General features: G+C 41.8%; 1 protein-coding gene across 2 annotated transcripts; it reads right to left on the reverse strand.

Annotated features, from left to right (window-relative positions):
* Window positions 1-1,754: 1,754 nt before the first annotated feature.
* On the reverse strand, window positions 1,755-20,030 carry smarcb1b (SWI/SNF related, matrix associated, actin dependent regulator of chromatin, subfamily b, member 1b). Of its 2 annotated transcripts, XM_035775562.2 has the most exons (9): window positions 19,679-20,019; window positions 18,864-18,975; window positions 18,431-18,539; window positions 17,715-17,852; window positions 15,110-15,237; window positions 11,177-11,343; window positions 5,724-5,914; window positions 3,578-3,709; window positions 1,755-2,440 (listed from the first exon to the last, which is right to left on the reverse strand). In XM_035775562.2, exons 1-9 carry the CDS (start codon window positions 19,760-19,762, stop codon window positions 2,401-2,403), a joined length of 1,101 nt encoding a protein of 366 aa, XP_035631455.1. In that variant the 5' UTR covers window positions 19,763-20,019; the 3' UTR covers window positions 1,755-2,400. The 2 variants fall into 2 exon arrangements, with proteins under 2 accessions (XP_035631455.1, XP_052381257.1); XM_052525297.1 differs by lacking the exons at window positions 1,755-2,440; window positions 3,578-3,709 and adding an exon at window positions 3,717-4,592 and having other exon boundaries at window positions 19,679-20,030.
* Window positions 20,031-20,991: the final 961 nt, after the last annotated feature.

Consider the following 20,991-nt stretch of genomic DNA (forward strand, 5'->3'; position numbering starts at 1 on the left):
TCCCCTTCACCACTCATCATTCTGTGACAGTCACTGTGGAGCATCACAAGGAGAAACTCTAGAAGAGAACCCGAGTTATTGCTAGTATCCTGCACTTGTCCTTATGGTGACACTGAAGAGAGAATCATATCTGCATGTCGAGCAGGAGAAACGCAGCCCGAGGATGAAGCAAGCCTGTACTGGCTCAGACACATACACATGACCCCTAACCTATGCTATTTTATACATGCATTATTCAGGCGGCAAGAGGACGTTGCCAAGTTCCTAAAAGTTCGGCAATGTGCAGTTACAGTAGATGGGGGGATACTTTGGGGAATAACATTTATTTCAATGGATGTTGTTTTAATAATTCCGAAACATTTATTTCTTACAGTTCTCATTGTGCTCACTAAATTGTTATGCCATGTCCAACGTAGCTGCTTGTAGCTAAACGAGTGTCAATTTTCAATGTTTTGAGTGAAACAGATGGTTTTCGGAACTAGCGATGTAACCATTTTCCCCAAACCAGATTCAGATTACTTCCTAGGAGTTTGATGGGGTTCTTTCTTTCTGTTTTGCTTAGGCAAGCATTAGTCATGGATATGTCATCCTTTTGTGGTCTGCTTCAACCAATCAAGCATACAGTAGGAATCTGAGCCCCCAGATGCTGAATGATGGTTCCAATAAGAGCCATCCTGTCTGTAGGGGAACTCCATGGCCTAGATTAGGAGGACCCATAGGGGATACAAGACACAGGAAAGACACCACTTCCAACTACTCTGAGCAGAAATGTGTTTTTGCCCGTGTCACGAGGCTTTTAATGCCAGTTACAGAAAGATGCTTCTTCATTATTCATATTAATTCACATACCCTTTTGTTGGTAATGAAGAAAGTGGACAGGTATAATGCGTTATAAGCATGTACAGTATGAGCATTTATGTCATATGGCTTATATTATGTAGCAATACTGCTTCAAAATGGCAGTTCTTTAGTCAGTACAAGACATTGAAAGGGGGGGGGGTCATACATGTTTATGACAAGTATTACAATGCATTATACCCACAATGCATTATACCCATTAGCATTAATGTTGTGTTACCAGCTGGTCTATTCTTTAACAAACACAGCTAGTAAAGTAGTTTTTCTCCACATTTATGTAAAATTAATCTGGAGAGATACTCAAATGCATTTACAATGCCCTTGGAGGCATGTCAAGTGCATACTAGTGTGATTTCCTGTAGTTTAGCATGAAACTTACAATGTGATGAATGACACACAGGAACATCCCAATCTCTGAAACAGCCCTTACAGCTCATTTATCAGTGCCAACACTGCCACCAATGAAAGAAATGGGATCAGTTGCCAAAGGATTGTGGTTTTTCGTTAATCTCTTCAGTTTCATGTGAACGATCTCCAATTGCTGGACCGTATAAAAGATATGCCATCTTGAATTTCAAAGGGACACACTGTAAAATCTTACCCTGAGAACACAATATCTCAAATGTGAAAAGTGTGAGTGTAGAGATTAGTCCCCATTTAAGCTGATTAAACTGAACCAGTTAAAAGTATGTTTAACCAAGAAACCATGCAGATTCAGCACTTCGGTATGGGAGATTAGGTCACAAGGAAGAGCTTGAGCAAACTGAAGAGAAACAGAATCGACTCGCTGGCCTTAAAGCCACACAGACTGAAGCAAATCTATTTTAAATACCTCACAGTGACAATGAATAATAGCCCACTGTTGATGATTGTAGAGCAACAAACTACATCTGTAATGAAGTCTATGGCATTTTATTAAAAAAGGAAACAAAACAAAAACGTTGACTAAAAGTATCAGCACCTTTACAAAAAGAAAGCACAATACATAAGTTTACATTATTTGCAAGAGTTGAGTCTGCTCGAGTGTAACATTAGTTTCTATTAAAACGGACAGGTCAGTCAGTCGTCCATCTGCATCGTCCATCAAGAGGGATACGAGTGCACCAAAGCAGTATTACAGTTTGAGCTCACTTAGATGGTGAGTCTGTAGAAACAACAAAGGCTACATTTCATACGGATCCATACACTCTACCCATGGCACCTTTCATTTACCACCTCGTCTCATCAGAGATGAGTAGCGGCTTGAACCACTACAGGGGCTTGGATTGAGCAATTGAAATGGATAAGGCTCCTTCAACAAAAGTCCCTGTTCCTGGATCAAATGTAATTCTTGTAATTAATGGAGTTAGGTATGTGACAATGGTCCTGGATCAGTGTCCAGAGGACATGACAGCCAAGCATAGAGTTAGTTAACATTATGGGGGCTGTAAGAAGGGACCAATGGAATGTCTATTGTTGAGTTTGTGTGTGTCTCTCAGAGGGCCCATTGGGGTTGACCATTTGTTGACCAGAGGCTCTGTAGTAGCTTACTGCTGCTTCTCTCTACCAGGCAGGGGCAGTGTTGGCAAGTCGTCTCATTCGTCTGAAAGGAAAACACATGGAATAGGTTATTATGTGGTCGATGGCAAATCGGCTGGATGAATAGAGAAGATTCTTAAATGGGGAATCTGATGACGTAGGACAGGGGCTGTCATACTGCTGACCAGATGCCCTATTACAAATTAGAAACGGACTGGTTTTGCCCAGATCAGTTTTCAAATAGTCTGACTGGTGCAGACCAAAAGCAATGTGTCTGATTTTGAGGCAAAACCATCTCGTGGTCTCTTCCTCAACCTCCCAGTTTACTGGTCTGTCTCTGTAACGTTTGGGCAGCATAGGATTCCTTTAAGCCATTCTATAGCAGTGGACATAGAGATGGGGAGAGGGCGCTAGTCATAGAGGAAGGCTCTATGTCAATGTCTTTCTGCGAGTCCTCCCATCTCCTCACCTCCTTCTCAACTGTAGAAGGTCCAAGGTCTCTCCCCTCGAACCTTCTTCTCCAAGGGGTTTTGAGAAGTAAGCAAGTAGAGAGGATGCGAGGAATCGAAAGGAAAGATGAATTGAGAAAGAACCCAGGTTTTGAATGGCAGGCCATCTCTCTCTCTCTCTATTAGCTGGCATTCCCGTCAGGTTTTGAATGGCAGGCCATCTCTCTCTCTCTCTATTAGCTGGCATTCCCGTCAGGTTTTGAATGGCAGGCCATCTCTCTCTCTCTATTAGCTGGCATTCCTGTCAGGTTTTGAATGGCAGGCCATCTCTCTCTCTCTATTAGCTGGCATTCCTGTCAGGTTTTGAATGGCAGGCCATCTCTCTCTCTCTATTAGCTGGCATTCCTGTCAGGTTTTGAATGGCAGGCCATCTCTCTCTCTATTAGCTGGCATTCCTGTCAGGTTTTGAATGGCAGGCCATCTCTCTCTCTATTAGCTGGCATTCCTGTCAGGTTTTGAATGGCAGGCCATCTCTCTCTCTCTCTATTAGCTGGCATTCCTGTCAGGTTTTGAATGGCAGGCCATCTCTCTCTCTCTATTAGCTGGCATTCCTGTCAGGTTTTGAATGGCAGGCCATCTCTCTCTCTCTCTATTAGCTGGCATTCCTGTCAGGTTTTGAATGGCAGGCCATCTCTCTCTCTATTAGCTGGCATTCCTGTCAGGTTTTGAATGGCAGGCCATCTCTCTATTACCTAGTGTTCCTGTCCTGGTCCCTGATCTTCTTCTCCATCTCTGCGTCTGTCAGGGTCTCCAGCAGGGGGCACCATGTGTCAGCGTCGCCTGTGTTGCGGATGGCGATTTCCACCGTAGGCAAGGGATTCTCACTGCAGGAAATGACATCAGAGCGACAGGAAATCAAGGACAAACGAGGAAGAGAGCGCCCAGGATGGGACATGCTGCAGTCATGGTGTGTTGAAGAAGTGGAAGAGCAAATAAGAGGCATCTTGGGGAGAAAAAAAAAGAAACCCGTTGTCACTCGTGGGTTAGTCCCATTTTGATGAGGAATAGACATACAAAGGGACAAAAATGTGACTTACTGGAACTTATTTCTACCATGTATTTTTTTCACACCCAAGATGCCATGTAAAAGTAGAAAAGTAAAGCACACTTAACCAAAGCATTGAAACAGTCAAAGCAGCCATCAATCAAAAGCTGCTCGGACCACTACAGCATTTTACGTACCTCTAGTCAAAATGCCTACAAAACATTATTCCACCTGGTAAAAGGGATTCCAAAATAACACATTCAATTTCAATTTGACAAATTAAGACCTAGGACAATAGATAGGAAGGCACCCGTGGAACCGTTTTGTCAGATACTTCCTGGATTTCTGAACCTCTCCCTATGTAGTGACAATAAGCCACACAGTACTTGACTATCCTTTCCATTCTATGTGCGGACTGCAGTTTGTAGACAAACCAACAGTGATAACTACAGTTTTCCCTGACTTGGCAGAAACATAATACCTCATACAACTTTAGGTTTTACTCTTCATAAACAATTCATATAGTTTCCATACTTTGGGGGGCGTGTCCTGCAAAGTTAAGGAAACAGGCGAGAGAGAGAAAGAGATAAAAAGTGTAAATGTACTCAGCTTCCCAGGGCAGACCGTGTCAAGAGAACGTGGGTGGGTAGTAGAGGGTTAAGCTTGGGGAAGAGGGGGGGGTAGTTCAAGTAATTCAAAAGCATATTGACCTGAAATCAGACCTATAAGGGACAGACAAGTGGGGGGAGAGAGTAGAAAAGAGAATTAATTTGCAATGCAAAACAAAAAAAGCCATGATGATGACGATGTTAGCTAAACTCCTCATTTCCCATTTACACACAATCAATGGCTTGAAATGACTTGAAAAGCATTGGCATCAGGGTTGGGCTCAAAACCGAAACCAATCGAATGTAAATGGTTTAGTAATACCAATAAAAAAAATCTGCCATTTCTCAATTTGTTAAATGTGCTTTTTCCAGTTCATTTCATGAAATCACCATTAGTGAAATGGAATTGAGTCCAACACTGATTGATAAGCAGGTCACAAATGATCCAAAAGTCCCAAATGAACTGAGCCAAGCTGATGGGATGAGACAAACCATGCAAGGCATAGTGGGGGAGGAGCACATACACAAACAAAACGGCTGTATGTCTGTCACTGGCAGGGGGAAAACCTATACAACGTTAAGATATTTCAATTTGTAAAACGAATGCCATTACACGCTAAAAGGAACTGTTTCAGGGTTCAAATGGCTGAAGAGTACTACTTGAACAGATGAGGGGGTAGCAAGGTTTTTGTTTTGGTGGGAAAACACATGGTACTCATGCTTGTAAATAATGGATGTGTGTGTGTGTTTGTGTACTCAGTCATGTAAACAGGACGCAGGCAGTCTGTGTGTTTGAAATCTAAATCCACTTTGTGAGTCACAGGTAAGCAGCCAACTGTTAAACCCTCCACACACAAACACCTTAAACTGACCCCAGTCCATGTCACTGTGACATACAGTTAATCTTAAAAGAGCACAGAACATAGTAACATGAGGTGAACTAAATGCGTTCTGGCCTTATTCCAGCAACGCTCCATGATGCAGGCGACCACACATCTTGAGTATTTAAGACGTATTCTACAGGACAGAATGAGACTCTGGAAATTGCTGTGTTTAGGCTGAAAAATGTGTGTGGGTGTTGCGACAAAGACACTGCAAGCAGAATGTGGACAGGTATTTCAACCACTTCAACTTTCAATTCCATCAGTACTCCAGGCAACGCATAGGACATTAATATGTCTGAACGAGCATGAGTGTGTGAAGGTTCTGTTCTGGGAGGGTGTCCTGTGTGTGTGTGTGTGTTACCTGAAGGCGTACGTCCTCTGGTGCCAGCTGAGCTGGCCACGGATGCTGTAGGCGATGGTGGTGACAAACTCTCCTCCCAGGCCCAGCTCGGAGCACAGCTTGAGGGCAAACGTCTCCGGAGAGTTCTCCCTCTCCGACATGTCCCACTCAAACTGGTCCACCAAGGAGATGTTCCCAACGTGGATATTCAGCTGAGGCGCAAACACACACACAAACAGTTTAAGAGATACAGTATGTATCCGAGTGATGTGCCGCCAGTTTGAGACCCCTCTTTGTCACGTGGGCCAGATGCAGACACTGGAAATTACTATTGAGATAGTCTTTGACCTTTGCAGCAGTGAAGTGTGTGTGTGTGTGTGTGTCCCTATAAAATCCACGTTGCGGAAAACACGGACAGAGTCAAGGAAATTCAGACATTAAACCGGAACATTCAAAAATGTTTATAACTGAATAGTCAACTTAGAAAAGTCATTAAATTTGCCAAAGTTAATCATAAGACATGAACAAAATGAATAAGTTATTTGTATTTTCCTGTAACTTTCTGAAAAGGGCACAGGAATGCCCATCTGTGTGTGTTGTGGTGTTTGTATGTCTGGTTATCACCCTGTGCAGCCGTTAGCGATAATGCTGGTAGATGGAAAGGCTTTCCCAAAAACCTTGTCAATCATTTTTTCCGCTACAAAGCAGCCTACCTTGCAGAATGATTACAGCCCGACGGGTAAATCGATTAACGGACGATATTAGCCTTTCGCATAAATATTTGTATCTGCCTTTATGCCACAGATAAAATCGTTGATATTATATACATAGGATAAAAAACCTATACGTCTGCTCATTTTTGTTAAACATTTTTATATTTCAATGGTTGCCTGAAGAGGGCGCTCAACAAGCTGCTCATTGAACATTCAGTCCAAGGTCACAACGTGAAAGAGAGTAGTCATGGTGGTTTGACGGTGAGTAGCATGCCACAGCCAGCTTATTTGAATAAGTAAATAATCAAAAGTACACTTCAAGCAAGCAGCCCTATCCTCATCATATTTGCTTAGTTATAGGTCCTGAACAGTTATTCTGAAAAGTTATTTCTCTCTCATGGCGACCAGGAAGTTTGAAAAGAGGCTTAGTGGGCGGGAAGCTTATTTTGATAGAAATTAATGCCTTGACCGACAGCTCTTTGAAGCGTCTACAGTGCATTTGGAAAGTATTCAGACGCCTTGACTTTTTACGTTACAGCCAGCCTTATTCTAAAATGGATTAAATACATTTTTCCCCCTCAATCTACACACAATACCCCATAATGACAAAGCAACAACGTTATTTATTTATTTTAGAAACGTACGCATTCATGATTTGGAAAGGTACACACCAGTCTATATAAAAAGGTACCACCGTTGACAGTGCATGTCAGAGCAAAAAACAACCCACGAGGTCAAATTAATTGTCTGTAGATCTCTGAGACAGGATCGTGACGAGGCACAGATCTGGGGAAGGGTACCAAAAACTGGCTGCAGCTTTGATGGTCCCCAAGAACACAGTGGCCTCCATCATTCTTAAATGGAATAAGTTTGGAACCACCAAGACTCTTCCTAGAGCTGGCTGCCCGGCCAAACTGAGCAATCGGGGGGAGGGCCTTGGTCAAGAAGGTGACCAAGAACACGATGGTGACTGACAGAGTCCCTCTGTGGAGGAACTACCTAGCCAGCAAGGTAGTTAGCTTAGCTAGCAACCTGTGCGACTTTTTATTTTACCTTTATTTAACTAGGTAGGCAAGTTGAGAACAAGTTCTCCTTTACAACTGCGACCTGGCGAAGATAAAGCACAGCCGTTCGACACATACAACAACAGAGTTACACATGGAATAAACAAACAGTCAATAATACAGTAGACAAAAATAAAAAAGTATATATACATAGTGCAATTGAGGTAAGATAAGGGAGGTAAGGCAATAAATAGGCCATGGTGGCGAAGTACCGTAATTGCTGGACTATGAAGCGCACCTGAATATAAACCGCACCCACTGAATTATTAAAAAATATGTATTTTGTACATAAATAAGCCGCACACGTCTATAAGCCGCAGGTGCCTACCGGTACATTGAAACAAATTAACTTTACACAGCCTTCAAACGAAACACGGCTTGTAACAAAAATAAATAGGCTTTAACGAAACACGGCTTGTAACAAAAATAAATAGGCTTTAACGAAACACGGCTTGTAAAAAAAATAAATAGGCTTTAACGAAACACGGCTTGTAACAAAAATAAATAGGCTTTAACGAAACACAGCTTGTAACAAAAATGAAACAGTAGCCTACCAAGAAAGTCATTGGTCACAATCTTCCTTCTCCTGTGCACTGAAACCACTGAAGTCATCTCCTTCGGTGTCGGAGTTGAATAGCCTCAGAATTGCTTCATCCGATGTTGGATCGTTTTCATTGTCGCTCTCCTCACTTTCATCCGGAGGCAAATACCCCGCTGAGCTCACGCTGCCCCTTCAACACGCAGCAGTCCAGCCTTTCGAAACCTGTTGATGATAGTGGATTTTTTGACAATGCTCCACGCTGTCAGGACCCACTGGCAGACTTGACCATAAGATGCTCTTCGCCTGCGGCCCGTTTTAGTGAAGGATTTCTCCCCACTTGTCATCCAAGCCTCCCACTGAACAAGGAGCGCCACCTTAAATGCACGATTTACACTGATGTCGAGAGGCTGCAAATTGTTTGGGCCATCTGCTTTTCTTCCCTCTGAAAGCTTTTGTTTTCTTTTTGCACCGAGTCAGTTCCTCACGCTGCCGTTTCCAACATCTTATCATCGACTCATTAAGGCCAAGCTCCCATGCAGCAACTCTATTTCCTTTTCCAACAGCCAGATAGATCGCCTTCAACTTGAAAGCTGCATCATATGCATTTCTCCGTGTCTTTGCCATGATGAGGGTGACAAAATTACTACCGTAATCAGAATGATGGGAAGTTTGAGCACGACATGAATGATGCTCAGTTTTTTGGCGGCATGAATCTTGTGAACGCGGGAAAAATCCATAAATTAGCCGCGTCATTGTGTAAACCGCGAGGTTCAAAGTGTGGGAATAAAGTTGCGGCTTATAGTCCGGAAATTACGGTAATTACAATATAACAATTAAACACTGGAATGGTATATGTGCAAGTAGAGATACTGGGGTGCCAAGGAGCAAGATAAATAAATACAGTATGAGGAAGTTGGAACAGCTATTTACAGATGCAATGATCTGTGTGCTGCTCAGACAGCAGGTGCTTAAAGCTAGTGAGGGAGAGTCTCCAGCTTCAGTGATTTTTGCAGTTCGTTCCAGTCATTAGCAGCAGAGAACAGGAAAGAAAGGAGGCCAAAGGAGGAATTGGCTTTGGGGGTGACCAATGAGATATACCTGCACGTGCTACAGGTGGGTGCTGCTATGGTGCTATGGTGACCAGTGAGCTGAGAACGCTATCAGAGAAGTAGTTGGTGAACCAGGCGTGACAATCATTTGAGAAACCAAGGCAGTTTAGTCTGCAAATAAGAATGTGGTGATTGACAGAGTCGAAAGCCTTGGCCAGGTCGATGAATACAGCTTCACCGTAATGTCTCTTATCGATGGCATTTATGATATCGTTTAGGACCTTGAGCGTGGCTGAGGTGTACCCATGACCAGCTCTGAAACAAGACTGCATAGCGGAGAAGGTACGGTGGGATTCGAAATAGTTGCTATGTGCCATCTCCCTTATGTGCCAACACTGGACTGGCGACAAAGTGAAAAATTATCATTGATTCAAAAAGAACACTGTTCGCTGTACTGCAGCGCCAGCTGTGCCACCAGAGACTCTGGGTTCGCACCCAGGCTCTGTCGCAACCGGGAGGTCAGTGGGGCGATGCACAATTGGCCCAGCGTCGTCCGGGTTAGGGAGGGCTTGGCCGGTAGGGATATCCTTGACTCATCGCGCACCAGCAACTCCTGTGGCGGGCCGGGCGCAGTGCACGGTAACCAAGGTTGCCAGGTGCATGGTGTTTCCTCCAACACATTGGTGCGGCTGGCTTCCAGGGTTGGATGTGCGCTGTGTAAAGAAGCAGTGCGGCTTGGTTGGGTTGTGTATTGGAGGACGCATGACTTTCAACCTTCATCTCTCCCGAGCCCGTACGGGAGTTGTAGCGATGAAACAAGATAGTAGCTACTAAACAATTGGATACCGCGAAATTGGGGAGAAAAAGGGGTAAAATTAAAAAAGAACACTGTTACTGTCTGGGCCTATTACGTTAGCTGGTGGGATTATTTAGTTTGTTTTCACAAATACACAAAAAGCAAGACAGTTGGTGCAGAGCTATCATTCAGGCTATGTGCTTGCATTCATGATTAGATAAGTTGCTAAGATTAGTGAGCTAGCTAAATTAGAATGTGTGAGTAAAACCATTAAGTATTTGCCTGCATAAACATTTTCAGTCATCGGTGCATGACATTTGCAGTTTAACTCTATAGCCAATACCTTTTGTATTGAATTACGGTGTAATGTACACATGGTTTCTGTAAGGAAACACTGTCGTAATGAACAGCTAGCTTGCGCTTGATCTAACGTACTCTCACTGCAAGGTTGCCATAAAGTGTGTTACTTTTGACCTTTGTAAACACTAGTAAATCTACTCAAGATAAATGCTGACACCTAGTTACGAACGGCATGTTATTGCATTTCAATGCTTATTTGTGAACAGTGCAGTTTCAGATTGACTTGAGACAAATTTAATTTTATTAATCCAGCCACCCCTTGTGGTGGTTTTAGCGCAAACACTTTTGCATACTTCTTATCCACTGCCATAGATGCACATCTTTTAAGTTGTACCTAAGGTAAACTAAACATGTTTAACTATCGTATTTAGAGGTGAATATCCTGTAAACCACGAATAAAATGTTCTTAAATAATTTGTAATTTAGTTAAGTTAATGTTAATCATTTGGAGCACAATGTGTAAAAAAATTAATTATGCTTTTCTCCACCTCTTTCATAAAAAATAAAATACTTTTTTTTTTTAAATGGCAGATATAGTTGCTAATCGTGACTTTTGCTTCCCTATCAGTATCAGCTTCACTAAAAACGGTTAAAAAATACAATAATTAAAAATCACATCTTTCAGGCTCGAAGAGTGATATCATGATTATTTGAATAAATCCAGTGCAGATTTGTTTTCCTAAACTCTGCAATTTACATGAACGCTACAGAAACACCGCTAACCAAACAACAGTCTCTGGCATTAAAGGGTAACTACACCCAAAATGTAATCTATATCATATTTTTCCTAGACATCAAAAGTGGTCTCGTGAAGTGGTTTAAGCATTGTTTTGGACTAAAACAAACTTGTGTGATTTTGAGAGTGAAAATCTGAAAAAAAAATAAACAGAATCAGGCAAAACATTATACAACTGATTTTATAAAGTCCCTAGTGTGTGTGTGTGTACCCACCTTGATGATGACCCTCTGGTCGGTCTGCTCGTCCAGGATGCTGTCTGTGGGGTAGGACTCTATCTGCTGGCGGATGGCTGAGGCAATGGCCGGGACGAAGGCCAGTGGGTTCAGGTCCAGGTCGTCACACAGGATCTCTGCAAACATCTCCGGGGTCATCAGCTTCTCTGGAGGAGCGGGAGAGGATGGTGGAAGAGTGAAGGGTTGAGTCTCAATAGTCTAAAGAGGCTTCCTCATCTACTTTCTTACATTTGGAGAGTTCAGGAGTGAATCTCAATACGCTATGAAGAGGCTTCCTATGTGTATGTTCATGAATCTTCAGATCAGTGTACATAAAACAAAGGGTTCACAAGGATAGGAAGGAAGCCCCAGCTTTAATATTTCAGCTTCCAACAAAGTAATTGTCTCAACGTCAACAGTGAAGAGGAGACTCCGGGATGCTGGTGTTCTAGGCAGAGTTCCTCTGTCCAGTGTCTGTGTTCTTTTGCCCATCCTAATTTTTTTATTGGCCAGTCCGAGAACTCTGCATAGAAGGCCAGCATCCCAGAGTCGCCTCTTCACTGTTGACATTGAGACTGGTGTTTGCGGGTACTATTTAATGAAGCTGCCAGTTGAGGACTTGTGAGGCATCGGTTTCTCAAATTAGACACTAATGTACTTGTCCTCTTGCTTCTTTAAAATCAGCACAACCATTTTTAGCTGTGCTAAGATAACCCTTTTGCAATTTTCTAATGATCAATTAGCCTTTTAAAATTATCAACTTGGATTAGCTGATTGCTGATAATGGGCCTCTGTACGCCTATGCAGATATTCCATTTTTTTTATATTATTTTTTATTATTTTTTTTTAAATCAGCCGGTTCCAGCTACAATAGTCATTTACAACATTAACAATGTCTACACTGTATTTCTGATCAATTTGATGTTATTTTAAATGGATAAAAATGTACTTTTCTTTCAAAAACAAGGACATTTCTAAGTGTAAACTCTCCTTCCAGACTCATACCAAACATCTCCAATCCAAAATCAAATCTAGAAATAGGTTTCTATTTCGCAGCAAAGCCTCCTTCACTCACGTCACCAAACTTACCCTCGTAAAACTGACTATCCTACCGATCCTCGACTTCGGCAATGTCATCTACAAAATAGCTTCCAATACTCTACTCAGCAAATTGGATGCAGTCATCACAGTGCCATCCGTTTTATTACCAAAGCGCCTTATACCACCCACCACTGCGACCTGTATGCTCTAGTCGGCTGGCCCTCGCTACATATTCGTCGCCAGACCCACTGGCTCCAGGTCATCTACAAGTCTATGCTAGGTAAAGCTCCGCCTTATCTCAGCACACTGGTCACGATAACAACACCCACCCGTAGCACGTGCTCCAGCAGGTATCTCTCACTGGTCATCCCCAAAGCCAACACCTACCTCCTTTGGCCACCTTTCCTTCCAGTTCTCTGCTGCCAGTGACTGGAACGAATTGCAAAAATCGCTGAAGCTGGAGACTTACATTTCCCTCACTAACTTTAAACATCAGCTATCTGAGCAGCTAACCGATCGCTGCACATAGTCCATCTGTAAATAGCCCACCCAATCTACCTACATCATCCCCATATTGTTTTTTTTATTTACTTTGCTGCTCTTTTGCACACCAGTATCACTACGTACACACCATCATCTGCTCATCTATCACTCCAGTGTTAATCTGGTAAATTGTAATTACTTTGCTACTATGGCCTATTTATATATAATAATAATATATGCCATTTAGCAGACGCTTTTATCCAAAGCGACTTACAGTCATGTGTGCATACATTCTACGTATGGGTGGTCCCGGGAATCGAACCCACTACCCTGGCGTTACAAGCGCCATGCTCTACCAACTGTGCTACACCAGGCAAGTCAGTTAAGAACATATTCTTATTTTCAATGACGGCCTGGGAACAGTGGGTTAACTGCCTATTCAGGGGCAGAACGACCTTGGGGTTTGAACTCGCAACCTTCCGGTTACTAGTCCAACGCTCTAACCACTAGGCTACGCTGCCGCCCCATCTAACTTTGTGTTGTTGTTTCTGTTGCACTGCTTTGCTTTATCTTGGCCAGGTCGCAGTTGTAAATGAGAACTCAACTAGCCGACCTGGTTCAACAAAGGTGAAATAAAAATGTTTTTTTTTTTTTTAAAACAGTAGTGTATTCAAAAATCTTGCATATCTTATTTTCCATCATTAACAATTAGTATGCGTAATAATATTGACAGTTCACTCAAAGTATTGTTACCTATAACTATTGCATTACATTTTTGCCAAGCAATTATTTTAGCAAACAATTATTGTAATTCATCCTATATTGTCCCTAACATCCTTACCCCGTAGCAACAGATGTGGGATAAACACACACTCAACCCCTTTCCCCCACAATCAACCAGAAGCTCAACAGTTGTTACATCCCAGAGCCCAACTCAAGAAAGGACTTGATTTATGAATGCATATACAGTTACAGTAGTTTGAGAAAGCATGCAAGATTGAGCAAAATTGGCAAGAATGGGGAGATTTGATTAACCAATGTCATGTCCTAGTTGATGGAGATATGATACACCCCCTTCACCTGACACACACACCTGTTGTGACCATTTTCCCAAGCATCTCTGAGCAGTCAAAACTTTTGATTATTTCGTACTGCCAGGGCCACAATAATTTGTTCCCTCTCCGATTGCCCGAGTGTGACCCCCTCCCCATGGGTTACTGCAGCTAGTATTGCCAGCACTGCCACTACCTGGGTGGAATGCCCACCGGCTAGGGACAAAGTCATCAAGGTTCTCATTAGCAGTTTGAGAATTTCCTTGTATAGTATGCTCGTCCATCAGGGGGCTCTGGCTTTGTAGGACCAACCCTGCCAGGCAGACACAGAATCTTGAGGGGGCTGTGCTACCTCTATTAGGTCTCTGTCCACATTCCTCTTTCTGTTTTGGCTGCATATAGGCAACTTACAGTAAGCCCATGAAACAGATAAAGACTTTTCTTTAGTGATGGGTCGCTCAGGTGGGTGTCTAGGGTATAGGCTTGGGGACCGTTCCATCATGATAGGAAAATAAATAACGTAGATGTATAATTTATTTAAAAATGTATATCCCTCATCTGCACAAAATTGTATGCTCGCTCTCGCAACCCCTGCTCACAGACGTACATTGGTTCTGGGATAAACAACCGTTTCCTTTCTTACTCACTTAATGCCACACTTTTCCCAAACACAAAAACACACCTTCCATCACAATACATCCACACATACTGTGCCTTGTCTTTTGTTTGCCATGCTTATCTCTACCATGTTGAGTACCTGTGTTGAAATTCGTTATTGATCCTTTCTTCTAATAGCATCTTATCCATTTTTTGAATGGTAGTGTAGTTTATTTAACAATTATTTAATTGTAATTGCTTTTCTATCCATTTTTTTTATTATTACAATCCCTACCATGGCTAGTATTTGGTGTTCCATTATTCGACTCCTCTATGAGAACGTTGTAATTTTTAGAATAGCCATGGAGTAGTCTTTGTGTCTCGGAACATTTGGTTGTCAATAATTTGTATATGGACTACGAGAGCTACATGCTTCCCTTTTAATCTATTCTCAGGAACTTTTTCTCTTTCTTGAATACCAGTACGTACTAGATTCTCTCATAGATCTAGTCTGTAAGTCAAGTAACGCTTCTCTCAGAAAGATGTTGTCCTTTTTAAGTTCATTAACGTCCGTTTCTCCCACTTCTATTGTAAGACCCTAGATTAATGAGATGCATTCAGTGTGGCTTTCTTTTGAGGCTGGTTCTGTTACAGGCAACGATTCTACAGCCTTTTAGGTTGCTTTCAGAATAACACCCGTAACTAGACTTTGTTGCTCTAAAGCAGTCTTCCTCCCGGCGGATGGAGAGTGGAGCAGTACCGTTCATGTTCCAGGTGAACGCATCTCTGAGCTTCTGCCCATCAATCTCCATGTCCAGACGGATGGGAACCAGCACCTCGGCCTGAGACGCATTCTCATGGATCACCGCCGGGTCGTGGTCGTCAAAGCTTTGCAGAGGGAAGAAGACAAGGTGTTAGATTAAACTACAATCTACGAAACGTTAGTACAACATTTCTTGGAGACCCCATTAAAGACATTTATGGTGAATAGCAGGCTCTAAAATCTACCGCTAATTTAGCTTTTACTCACTTCCAGCAGGTCATTGCTAGCAAAAGATTAATCCAATCAGCGTCATTGTACACCGGTGGCCATATTTGATACACCATTGGGAATGATGAATTGATGCTTATCATATGGGAATTCTTTGTCTCTCTGTCAGCATTCTACTAGCCTGGTGGTCTCGTCTGTTTGTACATTAGCCAACTTCTTTCTGTGTTTGTTCATTTGTCATGCTAACCATATGTATGGCTTGACAACAATAGAAGAGTTGGCACCACACAAAGAATTGGCCAGGGTAGTAGTCTACGCATTCTAGGAAAGTCTTAAGTTCTGTGTTGGACCCCAGGAATATTAGCAGACTTCATCTAATGTGGATCCTAATAAAATGATCAATTATAAACTGGGTGATTCAAGCCCTGAATTCTGTTTGGTTGACAGCCGTGGTATATCAGACCGTATACCACGAGTATGACAAAACATGTATTTTTACTGCTCTAATTACGTTGGTAACCAGATTATAATAGCAATAAGGCAAGTCAGAGATTTGTGGTATATGGCCAATATACTCCGGCTAAGGGCTGTATCCAGGCACTCCACTTTGCATCATGCGTAAGAACAGCCCTTAGCCATGGTATATTGGTCAAATACACCCTCGTGTCTTATTGCTTAATACAACAATGGAAAATGTGATTGTCCTGCCCAATTGGGTGGACTGTGAAAGATTCAGGGATCTGTCTGCTCTACTGATTTGTAGACTGTATTTCCCAGACTAGATGTCCATCAACACTAACATTCAGAGTGCAGCATGCACAACATGTCCTGTTCAACAGATCACATCTGTGCCAGAAAAAGGAGAGATGTTCACTAGAGAAGCCACAAGATGGGTCTCACCAAAACCACAGCAAAAGGAGCAATGCTTTGAGCCAGACATGCTTACGTTGTTTTCAAGCTCTTGAAAAAAATATATGTGATTTCTAGCATTGTATAGGCCTTTTGGAGACTGTGTCAACTGTTGACAACCTAGCTGGGAAAGTGATACTAGGTCTACATTCTTTTAAAAATGATTCAAAACCCACAGAAGTGGTAGACCTCCGAAGTAAACAAGTGTTGTTTATTATCCCACCCGGTTGCCTTAGCAACTTAGGCTATACAAGGTGAAAAGGCATCACTGTTTATTCACCCAGTTTGCATCACTATTTGTTTGTTCAAATAATTTTGTTATTTAGGCCTACATTTCACAAGTTAAGGGTGTCCTATTACAAAACGAACTTTTCTACCATCAGATAAACAAGAGCCTAACATAATTGAGTATGTACTTCCCTATTTATTATCTAAACCGTAGTTACGAATGCAAACAGCAACTAAACAAAGATGGCTGCCTTGCAATTCGGACATGAAAACAAGAACTACGGTCAGAGACCATGCCTGTTGAAAACATGGCAAAGGAACTTAAAAGCCTCCATCTTTCAAGGTCAGCAAAAAGTGCCCCTGTATAAACACATGTGTTTTGATTAAGTTCCAGTCACACAATGAAATGCTTGTGTGATCTAGACAAGTGGGCTGTGGGACAGGGGAGAGAGGGAGGGATGTTTTCATAGATGGACAGGAGATAGTGGTTGCTTTCTGGAAAACCATTGGAAAAGCAGCTGATGATGAACGAGCAACTCTACAGAATGTAAAAACCAGAGGAGTCCCAGTGACCCTGGATGACCTCTGTCTCAGACTGCATCTCCTGAACCCCAAATAGCTTGAGAGCAGGAGGTTGATAGAGTGCGACTGAACCATCCCTTACATTTTCCCACACTCTGAAGGTTGCCCATAATGACTACGGCTATGCAGTCATCCATTCACTGATGAGAGCCGTTGAGCTAGCAGATCTGAGATTCATCATCTCGTGTGGACATATCGGGACTATTCTGAAGGCTTATTTTCACAAGGGAAATGTAGAAATGACCTTGCAGTGGTCAATGAGAAAAAGAGTAGAAAGACAGTTTCACAAGTGTCAGAGCCTAACCTGGCCTGAAAAATGCAGCAATTTTTCTCAATTTGGAAGACAAGATGCATTAAGACTATAAAACAACTTTTTGATCTAACTATTTTTTTTAACAAATCAAAAAATAACTAAAAATAAGAAATGGACATATCTTAAAATGATGTTACGCAATTATGAACTCAAATGTATTGATGTGAAAGTTGGACTGTATTTTATATATATATATGCTTTTAAAATGTGAAAAACGTAAAGATTATAAAAAATAAAGGGCACGCCTATATAAATGGCACACAAGCAATCAAAGTTTATTTGTGGCTGTATTTAAATGAATACATCCACAAACACTGGCCAATGTGGGTGGGCTTTCCTCACCACAGGGGGAAGGTCCTCTTCTTGTCGCGGCCCATGCGGTTGCGGTTGATGGTGGTGGAGCAAGGAACAGCGTCCAGGTGGTGGGAGCTGTTGGGCAGTGTGGGGACCCACTGGCTGTTCCTCTTCCCCTTCTGCTCCCTGAGATGGACAGAGAAGTAGGGACTTTTGAAAATACAATACTGTGACCAATGAAACCCATTTCGGTTTGTTCACACTCCAAGGTGCCTGTAGGTAGTTTGAAAAGGCACATTTTGCATACATACTCCCAAAATTTGGTAGCCAATATTGTCATGCACTAGATGTTATGCAGAACTCTTATGCAATTGGGGTGGCAGGTAGCCTAGTGGTTAGAGCTTTGGGCCAGTAGGTTGCTAGATCATATCCCCGAGCTGACAAGGTAAAAATCTGTCATTCTGCCCCTGAACAAGGCAGTTAACCCACTGTACCTAGGCCGTCATTGTAAATAAGAAGTTGTTCTTAACTGACTTGCCTAGTTAAATAATGGTTAAATAAATACAAAACAAATCCTCCCATCCAGCTCAGTTGGTAGAGCATGGTGCTTGCAACACCAGGGTTGTGGATTCTATTCCAACAGGGGACCAGTATGAAAGGTATGACAATGTATCCACTCACTAGTGTAAGTTGCTCTGGATAAGAGTGTCTGCTAAATGACTAAAATGTAAAATATGTAAATGCAGATAACAAGGAGGCATCACCTGAGGTAGGCCGGTGGTTCTGTGCTGATGGAAACAGCTTTGTACTTCTCATCGTTCCCCTCGAAAATCTCTTCACATTCGGAGGCCTTCAGCAGAGTCACACTTGTGGCTAAAAGTTAAATAACCATGTGTTGTGTTAATACTTTTTGCACCAACTCACTTTACCCCTACCTAGATGTACATAGCAACATCAATTACCTACTACCCCTGGACATCGACTCGGTACTGGTACTCCCTGTATATAGCCATGTTGTTTTGACTCTTTATTGTTATTTACCGTGTAATTATTCCTCGTGTCATTATTATTATTTTTTTTAAATGTATCTTTAACTCTGCATTGTTAAAAAAAAAGAAGACAAATAAGTGAGCAGTTAGTCTACACCTGTGCGAATGACAATAAAATAGCTATTTCTGACACGAGCGTATCACTCACCGTGCGATGATGCTACAATTTTCTTCCTCTCCTCTACTGAGGCTAACCTCCTCGAGAGTGATGGGTACCTTTTATACAGGGAGCCCCTGAACATACGCAGGTAGTTTCCAACCTGAGAGCAAGGAAGAGAGTCAGCTATTCTGTACTTACTAGTAGAGTATAGGGCCCCAGACAGTCCAGAAACAACCCGAAGCCCTTACACGTCATGTAGCCAAGTAGTGACTGAGCACGTAGCTAGTTAGCCGACGAAACTCAACGATTTACGATTGTACATCGTGGAGTTGAGTAGGCTTGTTAGTTGCTATGTATACAGTTGTCTACTTTAGTTAGCTAGATCTTGTTTCTGCCTATGATTCATATCTCCAATAGTGTTTGACTATAATATGGGCAGAGAGTAGCTGTTTGGAGTTTTTAAATTAACAATGTTGGGAGAGAACCACCCAGCGCACAACTCCAGACGGTCACAACAATACCTAACGTTAGCTTGATAGAAAGGAGTTTGTCGATTGAATGGGTCAATGGTGCGCTCAGTTGATTTTGTGCTTTCTACTACAATACACAGCATTCTCATAGGCTACACTGTAACTGCACGCAATATTGACCGTGGTAGTGAACTAACGTTAGCTAGCTAGACATAGTTAATTATGCAAAGCGGGATGTTAGCTAGTTTGTGCTCTGGCTAGCTCGCTGCTAACGTTAGCTTTCAGAACAGACACAACAATGCAATGGCACAAGCTGATGATGGCCAAAATGCTGGCTGCCAGTACGCTATGTTGTCAGCTAAATATTCCCGTTATCATACATATCATACATACCTCTGATCCAACCATGTAAAAGTCTCCATCTTGCTCTAACTGAAATTTAATCGGTTTCTGCCCAAAGGTTTTGCTTAACGCCATTTTTACAGTAGCTAGCCAGTAACAAAGCTGCACAGCGCATGCTCAAACTGCCGTGTTTAAAAGTGTCAGTTCGGCGCCAAGGTGCGATGTCTTGTGAAGACAAGATAAAACATATAAAAACTGTATTTCTATGGTCTATAACCTGGCATTTGACCGGTGATAAAATGTTTGCCAAACAGTCTTTTAAAATAAATGTATCTACCACCTTTGTGGAGAGTTGGTGGTCTAATGAAACTTGTGCATCTGTGACTGATTCTTTGTAGTGTCAGCTGTCTTTGGGTGATTGTCAATTTTGGCTAGTAGACGAGCCTTCTTCCTCCAATAATAATAATAACGTATTTGAATAAATGTTCCTCATATTTACTCCTCATAAACTACACCTGAACAAAATGATCATCAATCTAATGTGTAAAAGCACACAGATCATGCCTTTATAAGGTAATTGACATTGTAATATTATGGTGTGCTGTAAAAATGTTTTTTTTTTAATAATACTGTAACCTGTTACATTACCATCAGAAACCATCAGATTACAGATACTTTTGAAAACTTTTCATACTTGAGTAAAAGTAAAGATACCTTTAAAAAAAAGTCACCCGGTGAAATATTACTTGAATAAAAGTCTAAAAGTAGTTGGTTTTAAATGTACTCAAGTATCAAAAGTATAAATTATTTAAATAGTCTTATATTAAACAAACCAGACAACACGATTTTCAACACTCAGACACAATTTACGAACGAATCATTTGTGTTTAGTGAGTCTGCCAGATCAGAGGCAGTAGAAGAGCGTGAACAATTATCCTGCCCTGCTTAACATTCTAAATGTAACGAGTACTTTTGGGTGTCATGGAAAATGTAAGGAGTAAAAAGTACATTATTTTCTTTAAGAATGTAGCAAAGTAAAAGTAAAGGTTGTCAAAAATATAAAGATTAAAGTAAAGTAGAGATACACCAAAAAATGACTTTAGTAGTACTTATTAAGAGTATTTTTACTTAAGTACTTTACACCACTGCACCTGAGCGAGTCTGACCACAAGTCAAAGACTACTATGATGACATTTACATTTACATTTAAGTCATTTAGCAGACGCTCTTATCCAGAGCGACTTAAAATTGGTGCATACACCTTATGAAACCAGTGGAACAGCCACTTGCATCTAAATCTTGTTGGGGGGGAGAAGGGGGGTGAGAAGGATTATTACCCTTACTTACCAAAAAATGACTATCCT

This window comes from Oncorhynchus keta, chromosome 9 (assembly GCF_023373465.1).
Source record: "Oncorhynchus keta strain PuntledgeMale-10-30-2019 chromosome 9, Oket_V2, whole genome shotgun sequence".
Classification (NCBI taxonomy): domain Eukaryota; kingdom Metazoa; phylum Chordata; class Actinopteri; order Salmoniformes; family Salmonidae; genus Oncorhynchus; species Oncorhynchus keta.